At 45.2% G+C, this 19158-nt stretch overlaps 1 protein-coding gene across 3 annotated transcripts; it reads right to left on the bottom strand.

Annotated features, from left to right (window-relative positions):
* Positions 1 to 1329: 1329 nt before the first annotated feature.
* Positions 1330 to 17583, bottom strand: STX2 (syntaxin 2). Of its 3 annotated transcripts, none has more exons than XM_064726698.1 (11): positions 17459 to 17583; positions 11200 to 11271; positions 10586 to 10685; positions 9214 to 9288; positions 8742 to 8815; positions 8380 to 8488; positions 7275 to 7348; positions 7044 to 7181; positions 5609 to 5719; positions 4507 to 4567; positions 1330 to 3385 (listed from the first exon to the last, which is right to left on the bottom strand). In XM_064726698.1, exons 1-11 carry the CDS (start codon positions 17486 to 17488, stop codon positions 3231 to 3233), a joined length of 999 nt encoding a protein of 332 aa, XP_064582768.1. In that variant the 5' UTR covers positions 17489 to 17583; the 3' UTR covers positions 1330 to 3230. The 3 variants fall into 3 exon arrangements, with proteins under 3 accessions (XP_064582768.1, XP_064582767.1, XP_064582766.1); XM_064726696.1 differs by having other exon boundaries at positions 3246 to 3385; positions 4440 to 4567; XM_064726697.1 differs by lacking the exon at positions 4507 to 4567.
* Positions 17584 to 19158: the final 1575 nt, after the last annotated feature.

Below are 19158 nucleotides of genomic sequence, written 5' to 3'. Positions count from 1 at the left end.
CCCTGAATTTCCCCTGCACAAACGAGCTCTTTTTAAAAGCCTCACATTTGAAACGTCCCCATCACGGCTCCCAAAATGAAAATAAAACTGCAAGTCAGGCTTCAGCTCCAGTGAGAGAAATGCTGACAGGAACATCAGGGGAGTAATGAGTGTGTGGAAATATTCCAGTTTGCAGGAATGAAGCCAGAGCAGCCTCTCACAGGTGCAGCTTCATTTCCCCTTCATTTCTTCTGAGCCCAGAAGCGCCGGGTGCAGCCAGGGGAGCAGTGATCTCCATGTGACAAACAATGCCCAGAAGAGGGCCCAGGCTGTGCTTCACACACAGCACCAAATTGTGACGTTTTCCCAAACAAAAAATGTGCAAAGTAAACAGAGAAAATTGTATGGCAACACCCTGAATTATTGAACGGCCAGCTATGCAGAACAAACATAATTAAAGGGTCTCATTATCTTCTAAATAATCATTGTAAATAATGCTTTAGATAATTACTTCATTAGTTCTCAAAACACTGGCTTTTATTCTCCTCTGAGATTCTACCCACTAACTCTACTCTGAATAAATTGCCAAAAGGGAAAATCAGCAGCAGAGCAAGCGTGTGAGCTGGAAATGCAATGTGGGCTCATATGAACCGATTCAAACCCAGGATGTTTTGAAATGGGTTTTTTGCAGCTTTTCAGATTAAAAGCAGTTTGTTGGTATATTTAATGTGTGTATTTCTCCCTTCAGCCTGCTGGCTGCTCAGCCAGGCTGCCTTGCTTGCAGCCCTCAGCCGATGCTGCAGAGGGGACTGGAGCTTCATTGCTCTCACTGAACACAGCCCAGACCCCAGAGCTGTGCTTTGGAGCTGCGCCCAACTCCGACATCCCAGGGAAGGCCTGGAAGAGCACAACTGGAATTAACTGAGAGCCTTCCCATGGCAGTGAGTTCTGCAGCACGCAGTGCACGGGGCTGAGGGCGCTCTCAGAGAAATCTTTGTCTGCGCCCTGCAGCAGCCACAGGCTTCGCTTTCCACTTTCCCAATGCAAAGCCCCAAAAGCCTCACTGCTGTCAGGCTCTCCCTGGAGCTGCCCCACATCATTTCTGTATGAAGAGAGCACTCACTCATTGCAGCCTGGGGGTTTCTTACACTGACATTTCTGTAAAAATCTCCCCCATGGGCACAGCTTAAATTAACACACCCCATGGTTTTCCCCATAATTATCTCCACACCTTTCTTGGTGAGAAGCTGCAGAGAAGATGCCACCTCACCCTGTGTTTGATGTAAGCCAGTTCAAAAGTTCTGGAACATTCCTGGGCCCCAGGAACAGCAGGGACACAAAGCAGACACAGCAGGCTCACTGGATGAGTTTATTAGTGCATAGGTTAGAGATTTACTCCCCTCCGACCTCCAAACAAAGAGGTCCACGTGAAAAGGTCTGTTTTGCTTTAAAACAAACTCATTGAGGCAGCTGTTCAACAAGAAGTAAAAACTGTGGAGTAGCCTATTCCAATTTCTGGTCTTGATGGGCAATTACTGCATTACAGAGAGAAAAATTCAACAGGACAGGATTCTGAGGGTCAGTTTACATAACCAGCTGGAAAACAGCAGGAGTGATTTCCCCCATCTAATTCGCATATCTGTATAAATAATATTTACTGATAAAAATCTAGAAAACTACAGAATAAAAGATATTTACCTAGAATGAGCATTAAGGCAACCAATCCTTCCTTACTTTGCATGTAAACTTCCTCCCAAACATCAGTGAGCATTCTGGACTCAGAGGTAAAAGAAATTTGTTCATTGTTGAAGCCGAATTTTCCAAGCGACTTCTTTATGGCTAACTTGTAAAGAGACCAATAATAATAATAATAATATTTGTTTTCTTCTAAAACATGCTTGACATCTGAATAGCTCCAGCATATTCACAGTATACCTGGACAGCAAAGCAGGAATATTCATACATACAAGAGGAACTGTAAACTTTGCTGAATTTTATGAAGCCTGAATTCTCCCTTGCTGAGTAACTTTGATCTCAGACACTTTCAACAAAACCCAAGTTTAAGGATTCTAAACTGGTAGGACTGAGTTACTGCAGTCAACATGAGAGCTGAATATCTGAACACATTGATGAGCACAGTTTTAGGCTATGTTTAAAAAGGCACAAATCATCCTCTCCTCTCCTTCTCTCAGAGTGTAAATATATCTACATATCTACATGGATATGCTTAAACAACGAGGAGTCACAAACCCAAGTTACAAATATCTTACACACAAAAATACAAAAATAACCTGTAACACTAAATGCAGTTATTTGGGTACATTTGAATTCTTTGAAGCTTTCAAGTGGTGCAAGCTGGCATTACAAAGGCATGTGTACACCAAAACACTTCATCCATGTTATAGCCACACACATTTCATAACAAATCAGTGTCTTAGTTTGTGTTAAGTTTCAGATCTTCTGGGGGAGCTCATCCCCCTGTGCTGTATTCATACATCAACATTAGCAAACTCCAGAACCAGAAAACTTGATTTGGCTTTACAAAGTCATTTTTGTCATATTCATGTAAGCAGTAAGGCTAAACTGATCCATCAGTTTCCTTTGCACAAGAACTACCTGTAAAATTACCTGCCAAGTGCAAATTCAGCATTTCAGAGCTGTGTGCTTTTACCAGAAATGCTGCAACTAACTTTTTATGAACCACGAAGGAAGCATTTAAAGCAGTTAACCTTGACAGAAAAATAAAAAACCTGGCAAGTGTAAAAAAGCTTTTTTTTTTGCTTTTCTTCTCAAGTAATGCACTAGGCAGTTAAAGGAGTAGTCCTGTCAGGATAAGATATTTTAGCACTTGTTGGAGAAAAGGCATAAGGTTTAAATAGGTTAAGGTGACTAAATAATTAATACACTTAAACACAAGGCTACATCTCATAAAAATATTCACAAGAGTGCTAACAAAGGCAGCACTGGCAAGGTACTTAAAGTCATGATTAGAGTTAGGTTAGCAATAGGAAAAAAAGCCAAACACTCAAAACTCAATAGTCTCTCAACTCCCTACTGCAACTGTAACACTGAGATGTGAAAAAACCCGAAGTTATTTAGTTCAAAACCAAGTTTCAGTCTCACAAGTGTCTAGTTTATGCTGTAAAATCCATACACCCCCTGGTACATTCTGATCTTCATTTGTGAGTAAACATTAAGAGTGATTCTGCTTTCACTTTTAGCCATTAGTGGCAGGTCATCATGGTAAGGCATCATCTGTGGGAAAGGTTTGGTTTCACTGGAGATGTTCTGGAGTTCCTCAAGGTTGGTAACTCTTGGAATGTGCTTGCTAGGACAGAGTTGTTGCTAGGATAATTCCAAGTATCAGAAGCAGTACAGTTACACATATTATTATGAACATCAATTTCTGCAGGGAAAAGAGAGAAAAGTTAAGACTGAAATACTTTGTCAGAACAGAATTAAACCCATTCAGAGCCACAGCAAGACTGACAGCCAGGCTGAGTGCTGGGATTTTCTTTCTAAGGAGCAATCACTGCTATGATTCCTGTTTCTAACACACATGTAACCACAGTCACAAGACAGAGCATCTGTGCAACATTTCCCTATTTTCCTTTCCAGAATATTGGCTATTACTCATGCCCAACTTCTGTAAACATCATTACAAACAGATGTAGGTCAGCTCTAAGTAGCTGCTCACTGCCACCCTCCCTGGATAAATATTTGCAGCCTGCTCAGGCCCTCACAGCTGCACCCTGAGTGGGACTCACCAGAAGGTCACTCAAACTGTGCAGGCTCGGCTCAGAGGAGCTGCAAGGGTTAAAAAGGAGACATGCTTCCGTGCAAATGCATCAGGGAGCGACTGGGACAGGCGTTCCTGACTGCAGGTAATGACAGTGAATTCTGCCCCCCGCCCACAAACCAGAGCTGAGCCCCAAACCACAGACCGGGATGTTAAAGGGTGTTAGTACAGAAATGTGAATTTCTGGTGAGCTGTCTAAACTGGGCCCTGCTCCAGGTGCAGCCCAGAGACTGGGCATGCTGCAGGCTGCATTTGCTGCACCCACCCACAGCAGGGAGCTGCTGCTCCCTGCTCAGCCTGACTGGCACTGTCTGGATGGGAAAGGGGACTTTACTGCAGAGAAACATGGACACTGAGACAAATCCCATGTCCCAAACACATTGCTGTGTCCCACTGCTTCATTCAGGCTAGCATTAATAAACAGTTTCAAAGTAAGAAACTGAAGATGCTCTCCAAGCCATAATAGCCAATTTCATGGCTGCAGACATCTACTTTTTAAAAACTCTGTTTAAAACCACAGAAACCCCCACTGGTGTCACCACCACAGGTCCTGCAGGGTGACAGAGCAGGGCCACCAGGGCACTGGGCACACAGGAAGGGTGAGCAGAAGGAGACAGAGAGAACAAGAGCCAAATTAGAAATTAGTTGATTAGTTACTTACTGCCACAGTGGCAGGAAGCCATGCATGCTGAGGTTATCCAAGCATCACCGAATACCCACAGACAAACCAATTATTAGAGCTACTATGGCAATCAACACCACTGACACAATGATAATTATCACCATTTTCTGTCAAAAAAACAAGGCAGTGTAAATATTAGGCACATTAACACTTGCATTTATGTTCAATTTTTCAAGTAGTTTTTAGATCCACAAGCACTTTCATTAAAGCCTCCCATATTCTTAAATTGAGATAAAATTATCTGCATAATCTTGCAAATATAAGAATTAAGGTTTCTAAACAGGTAAACTCGTGTGATTAATGCCTGTACAGTTATCAGAGATGACACAAGCCCCATTTACATAGACATTAAGTGGGCTCTTTGAACACTTCTGAAAAGATCTTTTGTAAAGGATCAGGCGAGTTATCTCTGGGTGGATCTCTATCTATAGAAAATGAATTATTCCCTCAAATCCAGCTCACCAGAACGAGCCTCACCCAACTGCACAGCACATCAAAAGGGGAAATTAGAATGCAAAAATAAACTACTTAGTAGTCTGATATCAGAATATATTATTGGTGGCTGATGGGAAGAAAGATACTGAAACAAAGCAAGTGCCCTGGAAAGTGCCAGAACCTTCCTTTGAACTCAGGTCCTCCACAAATTCAGTATTATGGCACAATGCACACCCCTTCCACAGGGAAGATTCCCCTAATTTATCTGAAATCATTAAAAATCAAAGCAGAATTTTTAAAAAATAAGCCTATTCAGCAAAATCACTTTTAATTTTTTCTGCTAGCAAATGGATTTTATAGCTTTAAATTCAGGTAAGTTCACTTGTGATAAACAGCCAGAAACTTTTAAGGTTATTTAGAATCTGAATAACTTAAGGAATTGTGAAAGCTGATAAGAAAAAGATGGGAATTTATCCACTGAAATAATACATTAATTCTTCTTTTGGGGTTTTTACACTCTGTAATGGCAGCTGTGAGTGGGAAACTGTGAACACACCCTGAGCTGTGCATGATGTGTTCTCACAGTCCCAGAAGTGTCTGTCCTCTGCTGGTATTATACATTTTGAGTATTAACTACAGCAGTCATTCACACTGGAAATGCTGCTGTGCTAAATTAAAGCAGTGCCTAGCACAAAGACAGAAAGACAACATACCCTGCGTGCTTTGCTTTGATATTTAACTGCCTTCTTTGTCTCTTCTTTTGCATGCTCCACATAGTCTGTGGCATTCATCACGTTCTTCTCTATGTTGTTGATCATTTCTCCCTTAAAACGAGATTTTGAAGGAAAACCAGGTTATTGGAATGCACGGATCTTTGTCTAATCTAAAAGAAAGGCTCTAGGACATCAAGAATTACTTTCACAATCACTGATGCACATACTGGGGATGGCATTTGTTCTGTGTGGCATGTGAAGGAAAAAGGGAATGAGAAGCAAGGGCTGCCAGCTCTGAGGAACCAGGGATGCTCATGGGCAGGGCAGGAGTTTCTGCCTGTGCAGGAACAGAGGTGAGCACCTGCAAACACCCCTGGTGCGCAGGGAGGGGGTTCAGCCGCCACGGCTGAGTGGCACACGGGGACCAGAGAGCCCTGGGAGGGACAGGAGGACACTCCTGCCTCCAGAGGTGCCACAGCTGTCTGGGAGCACACACACGTGAGCTGCTCAGGGACTGGGGTGTCAGGGCATGGCAAACTCAAATCGATTATGAGCAATGGCGACTGGCAGTGAAATGGAGGACTGGTGAGGGATGACAGTAAGTCTGTTACCTGGGTCTCTGTCCAGCAGAAGAAATAATCAGCAGCATAAACAGCAAAGCATTACAGAATGATGCACAAGTAACTTCTGTTTGTGTGTAATTCAAAAGAAACCTGCTACCAATTTCTCTTTGCTGAATATTTAATATCAAAGCAACAAAGGACTTGTAGAACAAAACCCAATTACCAAGAACAGGCAAGCTCCTCTAACTTGCTTTTCAGGCAAGTTTCTCTTTAACACTATTCTTTTCACTTTCCTGCAGAAGTCAAACCATTTTAAGGTCAAGGTTAAGAATACTTTTGGTGGATAGTTGGTATTTAAAGACTAAAAGTAGAACAGATTTATGTACATGTCAAGACAAAGCCTATGAATACAAGAGATGACTTGAAGGACTTGTCAAGCCCTTTACATTCACATTGGCAAACACAGAACTGCACTTCTGCATGAGGTGCAAGGTGCACACAGCCCTGCTGACACACGTGTTATTCCACCGAGGCTGAAAACCCAAAATCCCCAAGGAATTTTAACAACATTCCACAAGATAGTTTTTCTTACTTAAACATGCCCAGAGATGTTCCAGCATATTGCAATTAATCAAATCGAAAAAAATATTAAATATACTGACTGGAAGGCAAGTCTGTGGTCAGTTATTGAAAGCATAAGGACACTGAGATGGTCAATTTGTCCACAACAAAACAAGGAACCTGCAGTAATTGATTTCCATTATTACTATTCCAACCACAGTCCAGAGTCACTCTAGATCTGCGCTATCTGAATCTGATCAGCTGCTGTGCCCGTGGCAAGGGAAGAGCGAGGCCAGCCCAGCCCCACGCACCTGCGTCTCCACAAACATGGCCATGTCCATGAAGAGCTCGTGCAGCTCGCGGATGCTGGACTCCAGCTTCATGATGTCCTTGTGCCGGGACTCGATCTCGTTCAGCGCCTGCCGGGTGATCTGCGAGTCCGAAATGATCTGCGACAGGGACACAGGGACAGGCCTGAGTGCCAGCACCCTCCGGAGCAGGGCAGCAGGGCTCGGAGAGGGGGCTGGCACAGAAATACATACATCCGAAGTGAAAATGGAGGGATTGCCACTCTCTAACATCTCCTCCAGCTCCTCGTCAGTGGTGGTCTTTCCAGCTAGGATAAAGACAACAATTAGCAGGAGAGGCTAATGACAAACTTGAAAAGCACACTTTTTACTTTGAAAAGTAACATTTTCTTGTAATTTGCCAGTTCCCCTGTCAGCATTCCCCATTTCAGCAATGTATACATTTGTTTCTATAGAGCGCATTTAAAAAAACCCTAATTTTAGGCACTTTGTAGACACTTTCCAAGGTAGAGACACTTTCCAAGACACTTTCCACTATGCTTCAAAGTAAAGTCAGGAACCTTTCTAAATACTCCCAATAATGAACTGGAAGTAAGTCATATGTGAGTCAGTCAACAAATGATTAAAGCACATGTAACAGCAGCACTGATTTCATGCCAGATGAAGTGTCCTTGTGCACAAAAATGGAACCACATAAAAAGAGCTGTTATCCTGTTAGGCATGTTAATTTTGGAATGGCTTTTAATAACACTTGCTGTTTCAGAATGCAGCTTTTCTTGATGCCTCATTTAAAGTTGCAACATTGGAAGTAAATGAAGCAAAGGAAAAAGATAATTTCTTTAATAATTTTCAATCTAAAGGAAATTATTGAGTTTTTCTCTCTCTTCTTTACAGCTGTTCTGAAAAGAGTAATATCAAGGAGTTTGTGCCATGCAGTAAAACTGTTCCTTTTCTCTCACACCCTGTGAGATGCTGTCCAAGATCTCTGATGCTTTGAACACCAATGAATAAGGAACAAGGGGGGGCACTAACAATGAATAACTGGTTGGTTTGAACACGGGGGCACTAACAATAAATAACTGGTTGGTTTGAACACGGGGGCACTACCAACAGGTAACTGGTTGGTTTGAACACGGGGGCACTAACAACGAATAACTGGTTGGTTTGAACAAGGGGGTACTAACAATAAATAACTGGCTGTTTTGAACAGGGGGCACTAGCAACAATTAATTGGTTGGCTTGAACAAGGGGGGCACTAACAAGAAATAACTGGTTTGTTTGAACACGGGGGCACTACCAACAGGTAACTGGTTGGTTCTGGGGCACTGGGGTCACTCACTGATCTCCAGCTGCCTCTGGATGCGGCCCTTGCTGCGCTCCCGGAACAGCGTCTGCGTCTCGTTGTACTCGGTCATCACCTCCACAAACTTGTGTGCCAGCACCGAGTGCTGAGGGGACAGACAGGGGGACAGGGGTGAGATGGGGACAGACAGGGGGACAGGGCATCAGGGAGGGACAGCAGGGACAGAGAGGGGTGTCAGAAACAGCGATTTCTGTCACACAGCAACAGCTCCGCACGACACCTGCCAGTGGCACTCACAGCCCCACAAAGCAGCACAGGAGCTCTGAAATGAGCTCAGAACAGTTAAACTCATTCTCCACCAGAACCCCCTGGTTTTCTTTAGGCTGCAGGGAGCCTACCTGTGTTTTTCTGATCCTGAGGTCCACTGATGTCCGATTGGCATTTTCACCCTGATCAAAGCTCTGCTCAATAGCTGGGAATGAGACAAGTGTACAGAGTCAGTGTCAGCTATTTAACAGCTCAATTACTTTGTAAATATTATTATTACTTTTTAAAGGTACAAGTTCCCCAGAGACATGGGTAACATTTCAGGGGAGAGGGGTGGCATATATAAGTAAAATTTTAAAATAATTGTGGTAATTGGTAGAGATCTTTAAACACAGTAACTGCTTCAATCATACTCTTAACATTACACTGGAAAATTTTTAAAAGGTGTCATTTTGCAGTTAAAGTTAATCTTCTTCCAAAATATCATCTCCCCAAAAAGCACTTCAGCTGCAGAAGACATTTCTCTACGGAGGAATTCCTTTGCATTGTCATTTTTTAGGTTATTTCTGAAAGCAAGGAGTTTCACTTGTCCTCACAACTTACCCTTTAACCTGGCCCGGATTTTATTAGCAATCTTCTTGATTTCCTCATTTAGTTCTTCGAGTTCTTCTTTTGTTCCTTTAAAAAATTTATTTTTGAACCGTTAATGATTGATTTTAGTAAGTCAGCAAGTCTACAAATCCACCTTGTAATCTCAGAATTTCATTCAGTACAACTCCCAAGTGCTTTACTGTTTTTGTAACAGCAACCATCAGGGGCTTGCTTCTCATGACAGGCTTACACCTGGGCAATATTATTATTACCAAATCTTCAGCTAAACCAGGTGACAAACAGTTTTGTTAACACTTTCAGGGTAATGTCAATTTGCTGGTTGAAAGTTAAATGCTCCTGAGCTGTAAGTGGAGGTGAAAGCAGGGATTTCTCTCCCCTTTTCTGCGGGCGCTGGGTACCATGTGTGCAGTGCTTTAACCCTCAGTGACATGTCTGTGCCAGGCACCACCTGGGACATCCTGAGGCTTGCACCAGAGCATTCAGGGAGCTGTGCACATCCTCAAGAACACAGGGAGCTGTGCACATCCCCAAAAACACAGGGAGCTGTGCACATCCCCAGGAACACACAGTGCTCCCAGGTGCTGCCATTAACAGTCAGATAGGCCCTGGTTAAACCTGAGACCCTCAAAAAGCAGCTGCAAAATCGGCTGTGGGAATGCAAACTAACACCAAGGAAAACAGGATAAAATAACACCCCAAATTCAGTTTCCACCACCGAGATGAAGTCACAAGATAAATGGCAAGGCAGCATTGCAACATTCACACAACAAACACCTCAGCATCTTTTGTTCCCTTTTCTCTGAGCCCTGCCAGGAGCACAGACAAGGGCTGGGCAGGGGCCCTGAACTTCCCAGTTCTGCGCTGGGAAAGCACAACTGCACTTCCAGCTCTGGGGTAAAGCCTCTAAAAATGGGGCTGCACGTGGAACTGCAAGTTCTGCAGTGGAACTGCACGTGGAACTGCCGGCACTGCAGCAGCAGCTGGCCCTGGTGCCACACAGGAATAAAGATCTGACAGCACAAGCTGCAGCTGACAACTTCAGCATTTCCATAGATTAGAAGAAACCTAAGCAGCCTCTCTGCTTCAGAAGGAAAACACCCATATTAAACTGAGTTTTGGTCTAGGAAAGGTTTGGATGATGCAAGAAATATTCTGAACACACATTTTTTCAAATGAGACTTTAAAAAGGTCAAAATAAACAAATGTAAGTATTAGTTCAATATAAAAATGAAAATGTTTACTTAGAGTTACATTTTGCATCCTGAACATCTGAAGTTCTATTCTTATGGATAGCTAAAATAAGCAAACAATATTTCAGAATATCTAGCCACACTTATGTGATATCTTTAAAATTATTACTCACTTCCTTCAGGATTTGGTGCTGACAGGATAATGCTGTGCTGCTTCTTCACTTCTTCCACATTTTGTGCTATTTTTGCTATGTTATTTCTAATTTCCTCAACCTAGAGGAAGGAAATATGACAAAGAAGACATTAGAATAATTTAGGGCCAATATTTTTTAAAAAACAAACAAACAAAAAACCCTGCTAATAAAACCCAAGCTATTTCATCTGTAAGTAACATAGAAAGAAATCCCAGCAGAAAGGTCAACATTTAAACAGTCTGTAATTAATTTTTTTAAACTAAAACCCAGTATTGGTAATAGCAACTATATTCTGAATGGCCAAAAACTCAAGTGCTAATATTCCTAATAAACAATTATTTTAAAATTTCATTAGCAAATTTCTTGTTGACAGGGAATTAAAAACATTTCTCTGCAATAAACACAGAAAATACCCTGAAATAAACTAACAAAGCATTACCAACATTTGTTTTGGCATACAATTAACAACCATACTGGGGAGGATGTGTAGATGAATTGTAAACCTGAAATGAACTGAAATTTATCTACTGAAATTAAAAGGCACAGAGAAGAAACAGTCAGTCTTCAATCCATGATGAAAACGGTAACCTTACCTGCTGGAAGAAGTCATCCATAAAATGGTCTTTCTCGATGATAACTGTCTCCCCATCTTCATTTCCTTTATACTGTAAAAGACAACAAACACAAATCTGTGACGTGACCCCAGGACATGCTCTGAGGAAACCCCAGCCCTGCCCCACTGCTGCTCACACACATCTCCATCAGCAGTCCTCCAAGCCAGGGAGGTTTGCCTTTGCTGAGGGCTGTAATCTAAAAACAAACAGGCTGAGAGGCCCAGGAGTGAAGTGACTCCTGGAGAGCAGTGAGTGAGTGCTGGGCAGCCCCAGTGAAATGCACTGCACCAGAAATGAACCAGAAATGCATCCCTGCATTGGTGAGGAGCCCAGGCTCTGCCACCCCGCACCAGGGCAGCCCCAGTGAAATGCACTGCACCAGAAATGAACCAGAAATGCATCCCTGCATTGGTGAGGAGCCCAGGCTCTGCCACCCCGCACCAGGGCAGCCCCAGTGAAATGCACCGCTCCAGAAATGAATCCCTGACCTGGCTGAGGAACCCAGGCTCTGCCCCATTCCCCAGCCCAACCCACGGATCTCAGCTTCTATCACAGGAAAAGACACAATCCATGTGCATCATAGCAGGGAAAGAGTTCAAGCTTCTCCCCTTCCATTCCCTCCTGGAGCACAGACTGTTTGAAGTGCAGTGGGTCGAAATTAGAACAGAATATTACCCTTAACATACAGTCAACAGGTTATCTGTTAGGAAAAACAAACGACAAGATAATTGTCATTAAGGGACTTTCATTACAAGTCACCTTTCTTTTCTTACAAGGCCATCTGATCTCCTAACACCCACTTTCTGCTCCTCACCTCTGATCCTATTACCCAAGAAGTTTAGTTCTGGTTTTCTTAAATTACCGGAGATACGCATTGTTTGCATGACAATTCTGCAATTTAATCCCGTGTCGAACACTGCCATTATCTTATAAAGAAGTTACTGTCAATTAACACAATCTAGGAGTGGCCCAACCCTCAGGGAGAAGTTACAGACTCGGTGCCAGCTCCTCTCCCACAAGCTCAGGGAATGCCCTGGGGCAGAGCCCATCTGGGTTCGTGCTGGGGAAACCAAGAGGCCCCAGGAGAAATGCAGGGAGGAGATGTCGCTGCCCTCCTGCACCAACCACCAGGGCTGGCTGAGCACTGGGCACTGGGGAAGTCACTCATGTTGGGGAGATAACGCCACAACTCAAATTATCTGTCCTTCCAGATTGCCATCAATTAACAGCCTTGCTCAACACAAACAAGGGAGGAAGTCTGTGCCCCAAGGAAGTCAGGCACAACTTTACCATTCCCAAGACTGCACTGCGAGCAAGCCACAAGCTCCAAGTTAATGTTTAAAAAGGAGCTACATTTTAAAGACATTTAATTTCATTATCTATGCAAAAGAACTATTTATGTTTATATTTACTGATAAAGGATAATTTTTCTCCTTGTTCATAACTGCATCCTATATTTAGCTATTTGAACTAAAAATAATGAAAATACCACCTGCTAAGGGATTCAGAATGTCAGCTTTTAGTAAACCACGTAACACCTGAGTGAATCCTGACTGAATGAAGGACAGCAATGTGACTCAGGCCTGGAGATCTCAGCTGGGAGGCAGCTGACCATGACTCCCAGCCCACAGCCTGTGCCGTGTGTGTTCCACTGTCCCACTGACAGATCCATTTGTTCAAGGATTTATGGACAGCCTACCTCAGTCAGCAGCACTTGAGACACCTGAGAAGTCTGTCAACCTCTGTTTTCTGTATTCCTAAATCATCTCTTACCTAAAATACAGCTCATTTGCTGACTCCATTCAACCGATGGGCTTTTGTGCCTCTTCTGACAAGCACACCAGTGACCAAGAACTCACTTTTATCAGAAACACACTGCTCTCCCTGGACTTCACCTCCCCAGTACAAGCAGTATCACAAGAAGCTGATAAAAAGTTTCACGTCAATGCCTAGAGCAATCTAATAAACTCTGTTTGCAGCTCATACCTTGACCTTGGGACTCAAAGCCTGGGACACAAGCTCCATAAACACTCAGAGACTGAGAAATCCATCCAGCCGCAGCAGGGGCTGGTGCTGCTGTGGCTGGGACAGGGTTAACTCTCTCCCTAGCAGCTGGCACGGGCTGGGTTTGGGATTTGTGCAGGGCTGATGACACAGGGATGGTGCAGTTGTACACCTACAGAGGCCGGGCCTTTCCTGCTCCCCTCCAAGGGGCTGGGGGGCACAGGTGGGAGCAGCAGTCCCCAGGTGACCCAAGGGACACTGCAGAGCACATGGCATCATGCTCAGTGCATGAAGCTGCAGCAGGAAGGAAGGGGGGCACCTTTAGTGTTCGGGCATTGTCCTCCCAAGACACTGTTATGTGCGACAGCTCTGCTTTTCTGCCCATCGGAAGCAGGAAGGAATTCCTTTTCCTGCTTTGCTTGCATGCAGCTTTTACTTTACCAATTAAACTGCATTTATTCTCAAATCCATGAGTTCTCTCACTTCTGGAATTCTGCCCCATCCCACTGGGGCGAGTGCGGGAGCAGCTGTGTGCTGCGCTGGCTGCCAGCAGGGTTAAACTACAGAAATCCTCACCAATGTCATGAAATTCTCACCAATGTCATTTCTCAGCTCCAAGCAGAAACTACGCTGATGGCCTATGAACTTTCTGTCACTTCCATTACCTTACAGAACTGCAGAAATAACTCAGGCTGGAGATCTCTTTGCAATGACTGACCTCTGGAACTGGAAACAGCTTTTGACTGAAAAACGTGACTCCTACTTGCCCTTGAAGCTGCGTCCAAGGTTGGCGGTTTCTCAGAGCAGATCACGTGCAGGTCCCTCCTGTGGCAGGCTGCTGACCATAGCTGACCATTCTCCTGGGGAACCAGCCCCCAGGAGTGCCTTATCCACAGCTACAGCCTCTCCCCACAGCACCCTGGCCCCCAGGAGCACCTTACCCAGAGCCACAGCCTCCGTGAGCCCAGAAGCCCTGGTGCACCCCGCAGCCAGGGAGGGCCTGCAGAGGGCCAGCAGGGCTGGGGCAGGTCAATCATTAACAGCCCCGAGCAGCAGGGCTGCTCCAGCCCCAATAAAGCCCTCACACGGCACGGAGGGCACAGGGCTCATCCTCAGCAACCCTCACGTCACAGCCTGACTCAGGCAGAAACCACAGCCGCGCTCTGCTCCTGCTGCAAGCCTCACTCTGTGCCTGTTTCTGCACCACCCAGCTCCAGCAATCCCAGCCCCTGTGACCGAGGCGTTTCACCTGCTCTGAACCGCTCTGGGGGCACTGAGAGACCGGCCGAGAAAGTGTTTAGGAAAAATCAGTGTACTTCTGTTCCAGTCACAGGTCCTGCTTAAAAAAGCTGCAGTCAGATATGAACTTGTACAACTCACTATGTACTACTCATTTTTCAAATATGAACTTGCTGTGTACGACTCATTTTTCAAACATTACACGTAACAGATCTTCATTAACACTCATGAGTAAAGAAATATAAAAATCAAGTATTTGAAATGATTCACCTATCAAGCATGAAAAATGGATTCCAGCAGACAGCTCTGCATCCCCTTCAGGACGTCACAAGGGGGAAATTTGGGAGCCATGTGGACAATGCAGCCCAAAGCTGAGATCTAACCCAGCACTCTGCCTGAGCAGAGGTTTACATCTAACCTCCTCCAGAAATGACAGAACAACAAGGAAGTATGAATAAGTTTTATTGCCAGACTTTAAAAGGCAGTCTGTTTGCAATACCTGAAGCTAGCTAAATGGGCTCAGTTGAAGGTCTGAACATGGACTGTAAAGCTCTTTTAGAGCCCTTTCAGATGGACCTGTGTCTGTGAACAGCAAACCACTCAAGGCTGGGAGCACACCCTGCAATCACAGCTATGTACTACTCATTTTCTTCTGCCCTACACACCTACTGTAAACCACTGCTGAAAACAGTGTATGGATCAGAGAACCTTTTTATCTTATATTTATTGTGCTCAAAATAACTAAAACCAGTCTGGATTTGCTCAATTGTCCCATTAATTGCATTAAAAGACACTTCAAACAGCTTAGAGTTTGGGCCTGCTTAGAGTAATTTAGAAATGACATTAAAAGAACCCCCTAAAGTTGAACAATTACAATTATGGTGGCTGTCTTCTCAAAAAGCACATAGTTTAGAAAACTTCTCTGAGCCAAGAAAACAAGAGGAAACAGCATTATCTCAAGGCTATATAATCTGCATGTCATCAACCACTTCTTTCTCCAGCCACTGTTTAACAGCCTAAACATAGTGCCCTTACAAAAATATCTGGCAGTTATGTTAACGTTGTGTCAAGGAACCACAAACACTGATAGGCAAGCCTTTCTCCCTCTTCCTTACAATGATCTAGGAAAAACTAACAGCACAATGTTTTGCTGGCTGCCCAGTAAAATGCAGGAACACACGAAGGAGGAGATGGGAAATGAGAATTTCTGCTCATTCTGAAGGCAATGGTGTGCTCAGTTAGAGCAGGCCAGTGCAGGCTGGGATCTTTGGGACTCCCTGTGCACCAGCGAGGTTCTGGGGGCTGGAGGGACACAGAACACACCTGACACAGGTGAGGTGCGCCCAAAGGAAACAAGGAAACCCTCATGGTGAGGCACAGCTATTCCTGAAGACTTTGCAGGCCTAGGCTTGCTGGAAAACCACAATGCCTATGTTCCACTCTTCATGATTAGCCAAATGCAGTACAGTGAAACTACATTAATAAACCTAAACACTTTGGAAACGGGCAAGCAAGAGTTAACGCATTATTTCTTTGGATTCGCTATTCCTTTTCAGAGCATCTCATCCATGTGTCAAGCATCTCTGTTCAAAGCATTCATTCTATAGAAGAGAAACCACTTCACAAAATCATTATATTTTTGTTATTTCAGATAAAGAAGATGGAAGCTGCTACTTCAATGAGCTGCCCGTGGAAATGGGAATATCCATCTCCCTTGGATATGCAACTTCACAAAACTTCAGGTCAACTACACACTTCTAATTGTGACGAAACATAGACTAGATCTTCAGTCTTCTTCATTAGAACAAAATGTTTAAGCTGTTCATTAATTCTACAGTGGAAATGACACTGATGAACACATGAAACACTTCAACAATACTGGCCCACACATTTAAAAAGCAGCCCACTACAGTAATGTTTTCAGATGTGAAATTCTAAAGCTGTGTTACAAATTCCTCTGTTCAGCTGCATTAAACACTTTTAACGCTGTCAATGGGGGGTGTGGCAGGGTGTGGACTTGGTTTCTTCCATTTACAGAAACACAGAACAGGATTAAGTCTGCGGGTACAGAACTATAAATATAAAGGAAATTTGGATCACTACTGGCTGCCTCATCTATCTGGGAAGTGTGCACCAGCACGGAAATCTGGCACACGTTCCCACAGCCTGGAAAGGGAATAACTATACCTGAAAGAAATGACACTGGTTTTTTGGCATGACTCCAAGACATCATTCCTGGTAGAGAAACTGTAATTTAATAATCCTAAAACTTTTCCAATGCCTGTTCACCCTTTCAGAGAGGAAGACAAAGAGACTGGTAATTCCATCACTAGAGATGGAGCTTCCAAAATGTGTTTTATGATGCAGAAGATGTAAGAGCCCCAGACCCGAATGCAGCTCAAAACAGCCCAACTTCCACACGTACGTGGAGTACTGGAACTATCACAGGAACTCCTGAGCGTTCTCCATTTCCATTCCTTTTCAGGAAAGAAACAAAACAAACCCAAAACAAAAACCCTCCAATATCCTTTTATTCTACCCAAGTCATATCCTGTTGCAGACAGACGGATGGTGCCTGTCCCCAGACTCTCCCTTCTTTTTTAGGATACTGTTTCCAAAGCACAAGTAGGGGAAAGGAAAGGAGCGTATAAACAGAGGCAGCTACCATTTTGTAAACACGCGGAAAATGAGGCTTGCAGAGCGCTTTCCTGCCGCATCACGGCCCGGGAGCCGCCGGGCGGGCCAACCCACCCCGCCGCGGCTCTGGGGCGGCACCACCGGGGAATTCAGCGGAATTCGGAGCAATTCAGCGCAATTCAGCGCCGCCCGAGGCGCTCCGCAGCGGCCGGCGAGCAGCGGAGCAGGGCTCGCTCAGACACCGCGGAGGGCGGCACAGAGCCCGCGATCCCGGCGGGAGCGGGCCCGCCCGGCCCGCGGTGCCGCCGTCCATCCATCCATCCATCCCGCCCGCCCGTCGCCCCGGCCCCGCGCCCACCTCGGCCAGATCGGCCAGCCGGTCCTTCATCCCCGCGGCGGCCCCGCGGCGCTGCCGCCCTCCGCGCTGCTTCCTCCGCGGGGCCCGCCCGCCTGCCCGGCCGGCCGCCCAGCGCGCACGCTCGGGCCCGGGGCCGCGCCCCGCCCGGCGCCGTGACGTGAGGGAACGGGGGCGGGCAGCGGGCACCGAGAGCGAGGAGCGGCTACATGGGCACGGCTACATGGGCACAGCGGGCGGGCACGGCTACATGGCGCACAGCGGGGGGCACTGACAGCCGGCTCGGCTACAGCGCGCCGGGAAGGGCGGCGGGAGCGGGCACCGAGAGCGGCGGCTACGGCACGGCTACATGGGCACCGGGCGAGGGCAGGGCTACAGGGCAGGCTACATGGGCACAGGGACTGGACAGCGGGCGGGCTACGGCTACATAGGCCAAGAGCGGGAGCGGGCGCGGGGAGCGGGCACCGAGAGCGGGCGCGGCTACATGGGCACGGCTACATGGGCACGGCGGGCGGGGAGCGGGCACTGACAGCCGGCTCGGCTACATGGGCACAAGGAGCGGGGAGCGGGCACGGCTAAATGGGCATGGCAAGCAGGGAGCTGGCACGGGGAGCCGGGAGCGGGCACGATGGAGCGGGCATAATGGACCGGTCACGGCGGGCCGTCCAACCCCACAGAACGGGCACGATGGAGCGGGCACGGCGGGCAGTCCGTAATTATTCTGCTGATTACCTTCGGATCTCACAGACTGATCTAGGCAGTGATCTAACACCAATGAAGGGTTTTGCTGCCTTTGCTGAATGGGTTATCTGGAGCAGGTGTTTTGTGCATCCTCTGAACTGAACGCTTAATTATACATGCCGATAAAACAGCTGCTAAAAACTAGATTCCACATGGTAATTTATCTTTTTAACAGTGAAATAAGTGTTTGCCAGAAGTTCAAATGCTATGATAATGGAATTTTTAATTATTCGAAATTAAAGTGCTAGATAGCTTGCAGGGAAAAAGAAGTTCACTAATAAATTTGTTACAATATTAAGAAATAACTAAAGCACATACACAGTGTTACACAGACAGTTACAGATTGCTTTTCTCCCCCTGTTTATATCCTTTAAAACTGCCAAACTCCACTAATGTGGCTTTATGGCCTCCTATTTATAAACACATTCCTGTTTGTCAAAAGGAGAGGTGGAATTCACAAGGGTTTTACTAGGATAGCATTGTGCTGAGAAATATAAAAGATGAGTTGCATATTCTGAAAAAATAATCCTGACACCTAGAGGCGCTCAGCAAAAATGCTAGAAACCACACAAACCCAACTCCTCTCAAAAAGGGAAGGCAAATTCAATGTGCCAGTGATTTTTCCAAGCAAATCTCATACAATATTTGGATTGGCATTACACTATCAAATAAGCAAAAATTACAGCACATGGCAGCCACTCTTGTAAAGCTTTGTGTGTATTTTGTGTCTATGTCAGAGGAAATTTACAAGAAATAAACTACATTTGTATATATCAGCTGCCATGAAATACTTTCCTTGTCAATTACATTCATTCAGATATATGTAAAAACATATCATTTATTTATTCTAGATTATGGGGACAGCAGCAAAGATAATAAAAGTAATTTAAGTATACTGGATAAAAAAAAAATACCAGAGGCCTTAAAAATCAGAGCGAACCCATGAGCCTGGTATTTATAGA

Source organism: Zonotrichia leucophrys, chromosome 15, assembly GCF_028769735.1.
Source record: "Zonotrichia leucophrys gambelii isolate GWCS_2022_RI chromosome 15, RI_Zleu_2.0, whole genome shotgun sequence".
NCBI lineage: Eukaryota > Metazoa > Chordata > Aves > Passeriformes > Passerellidae > Zonotrichia > Zonotrichia leucophrys.
Note: the sequence above shows the minus strand (reverse complement) of the source record. Positions and strands in the feature narration are given on the sequence as shown.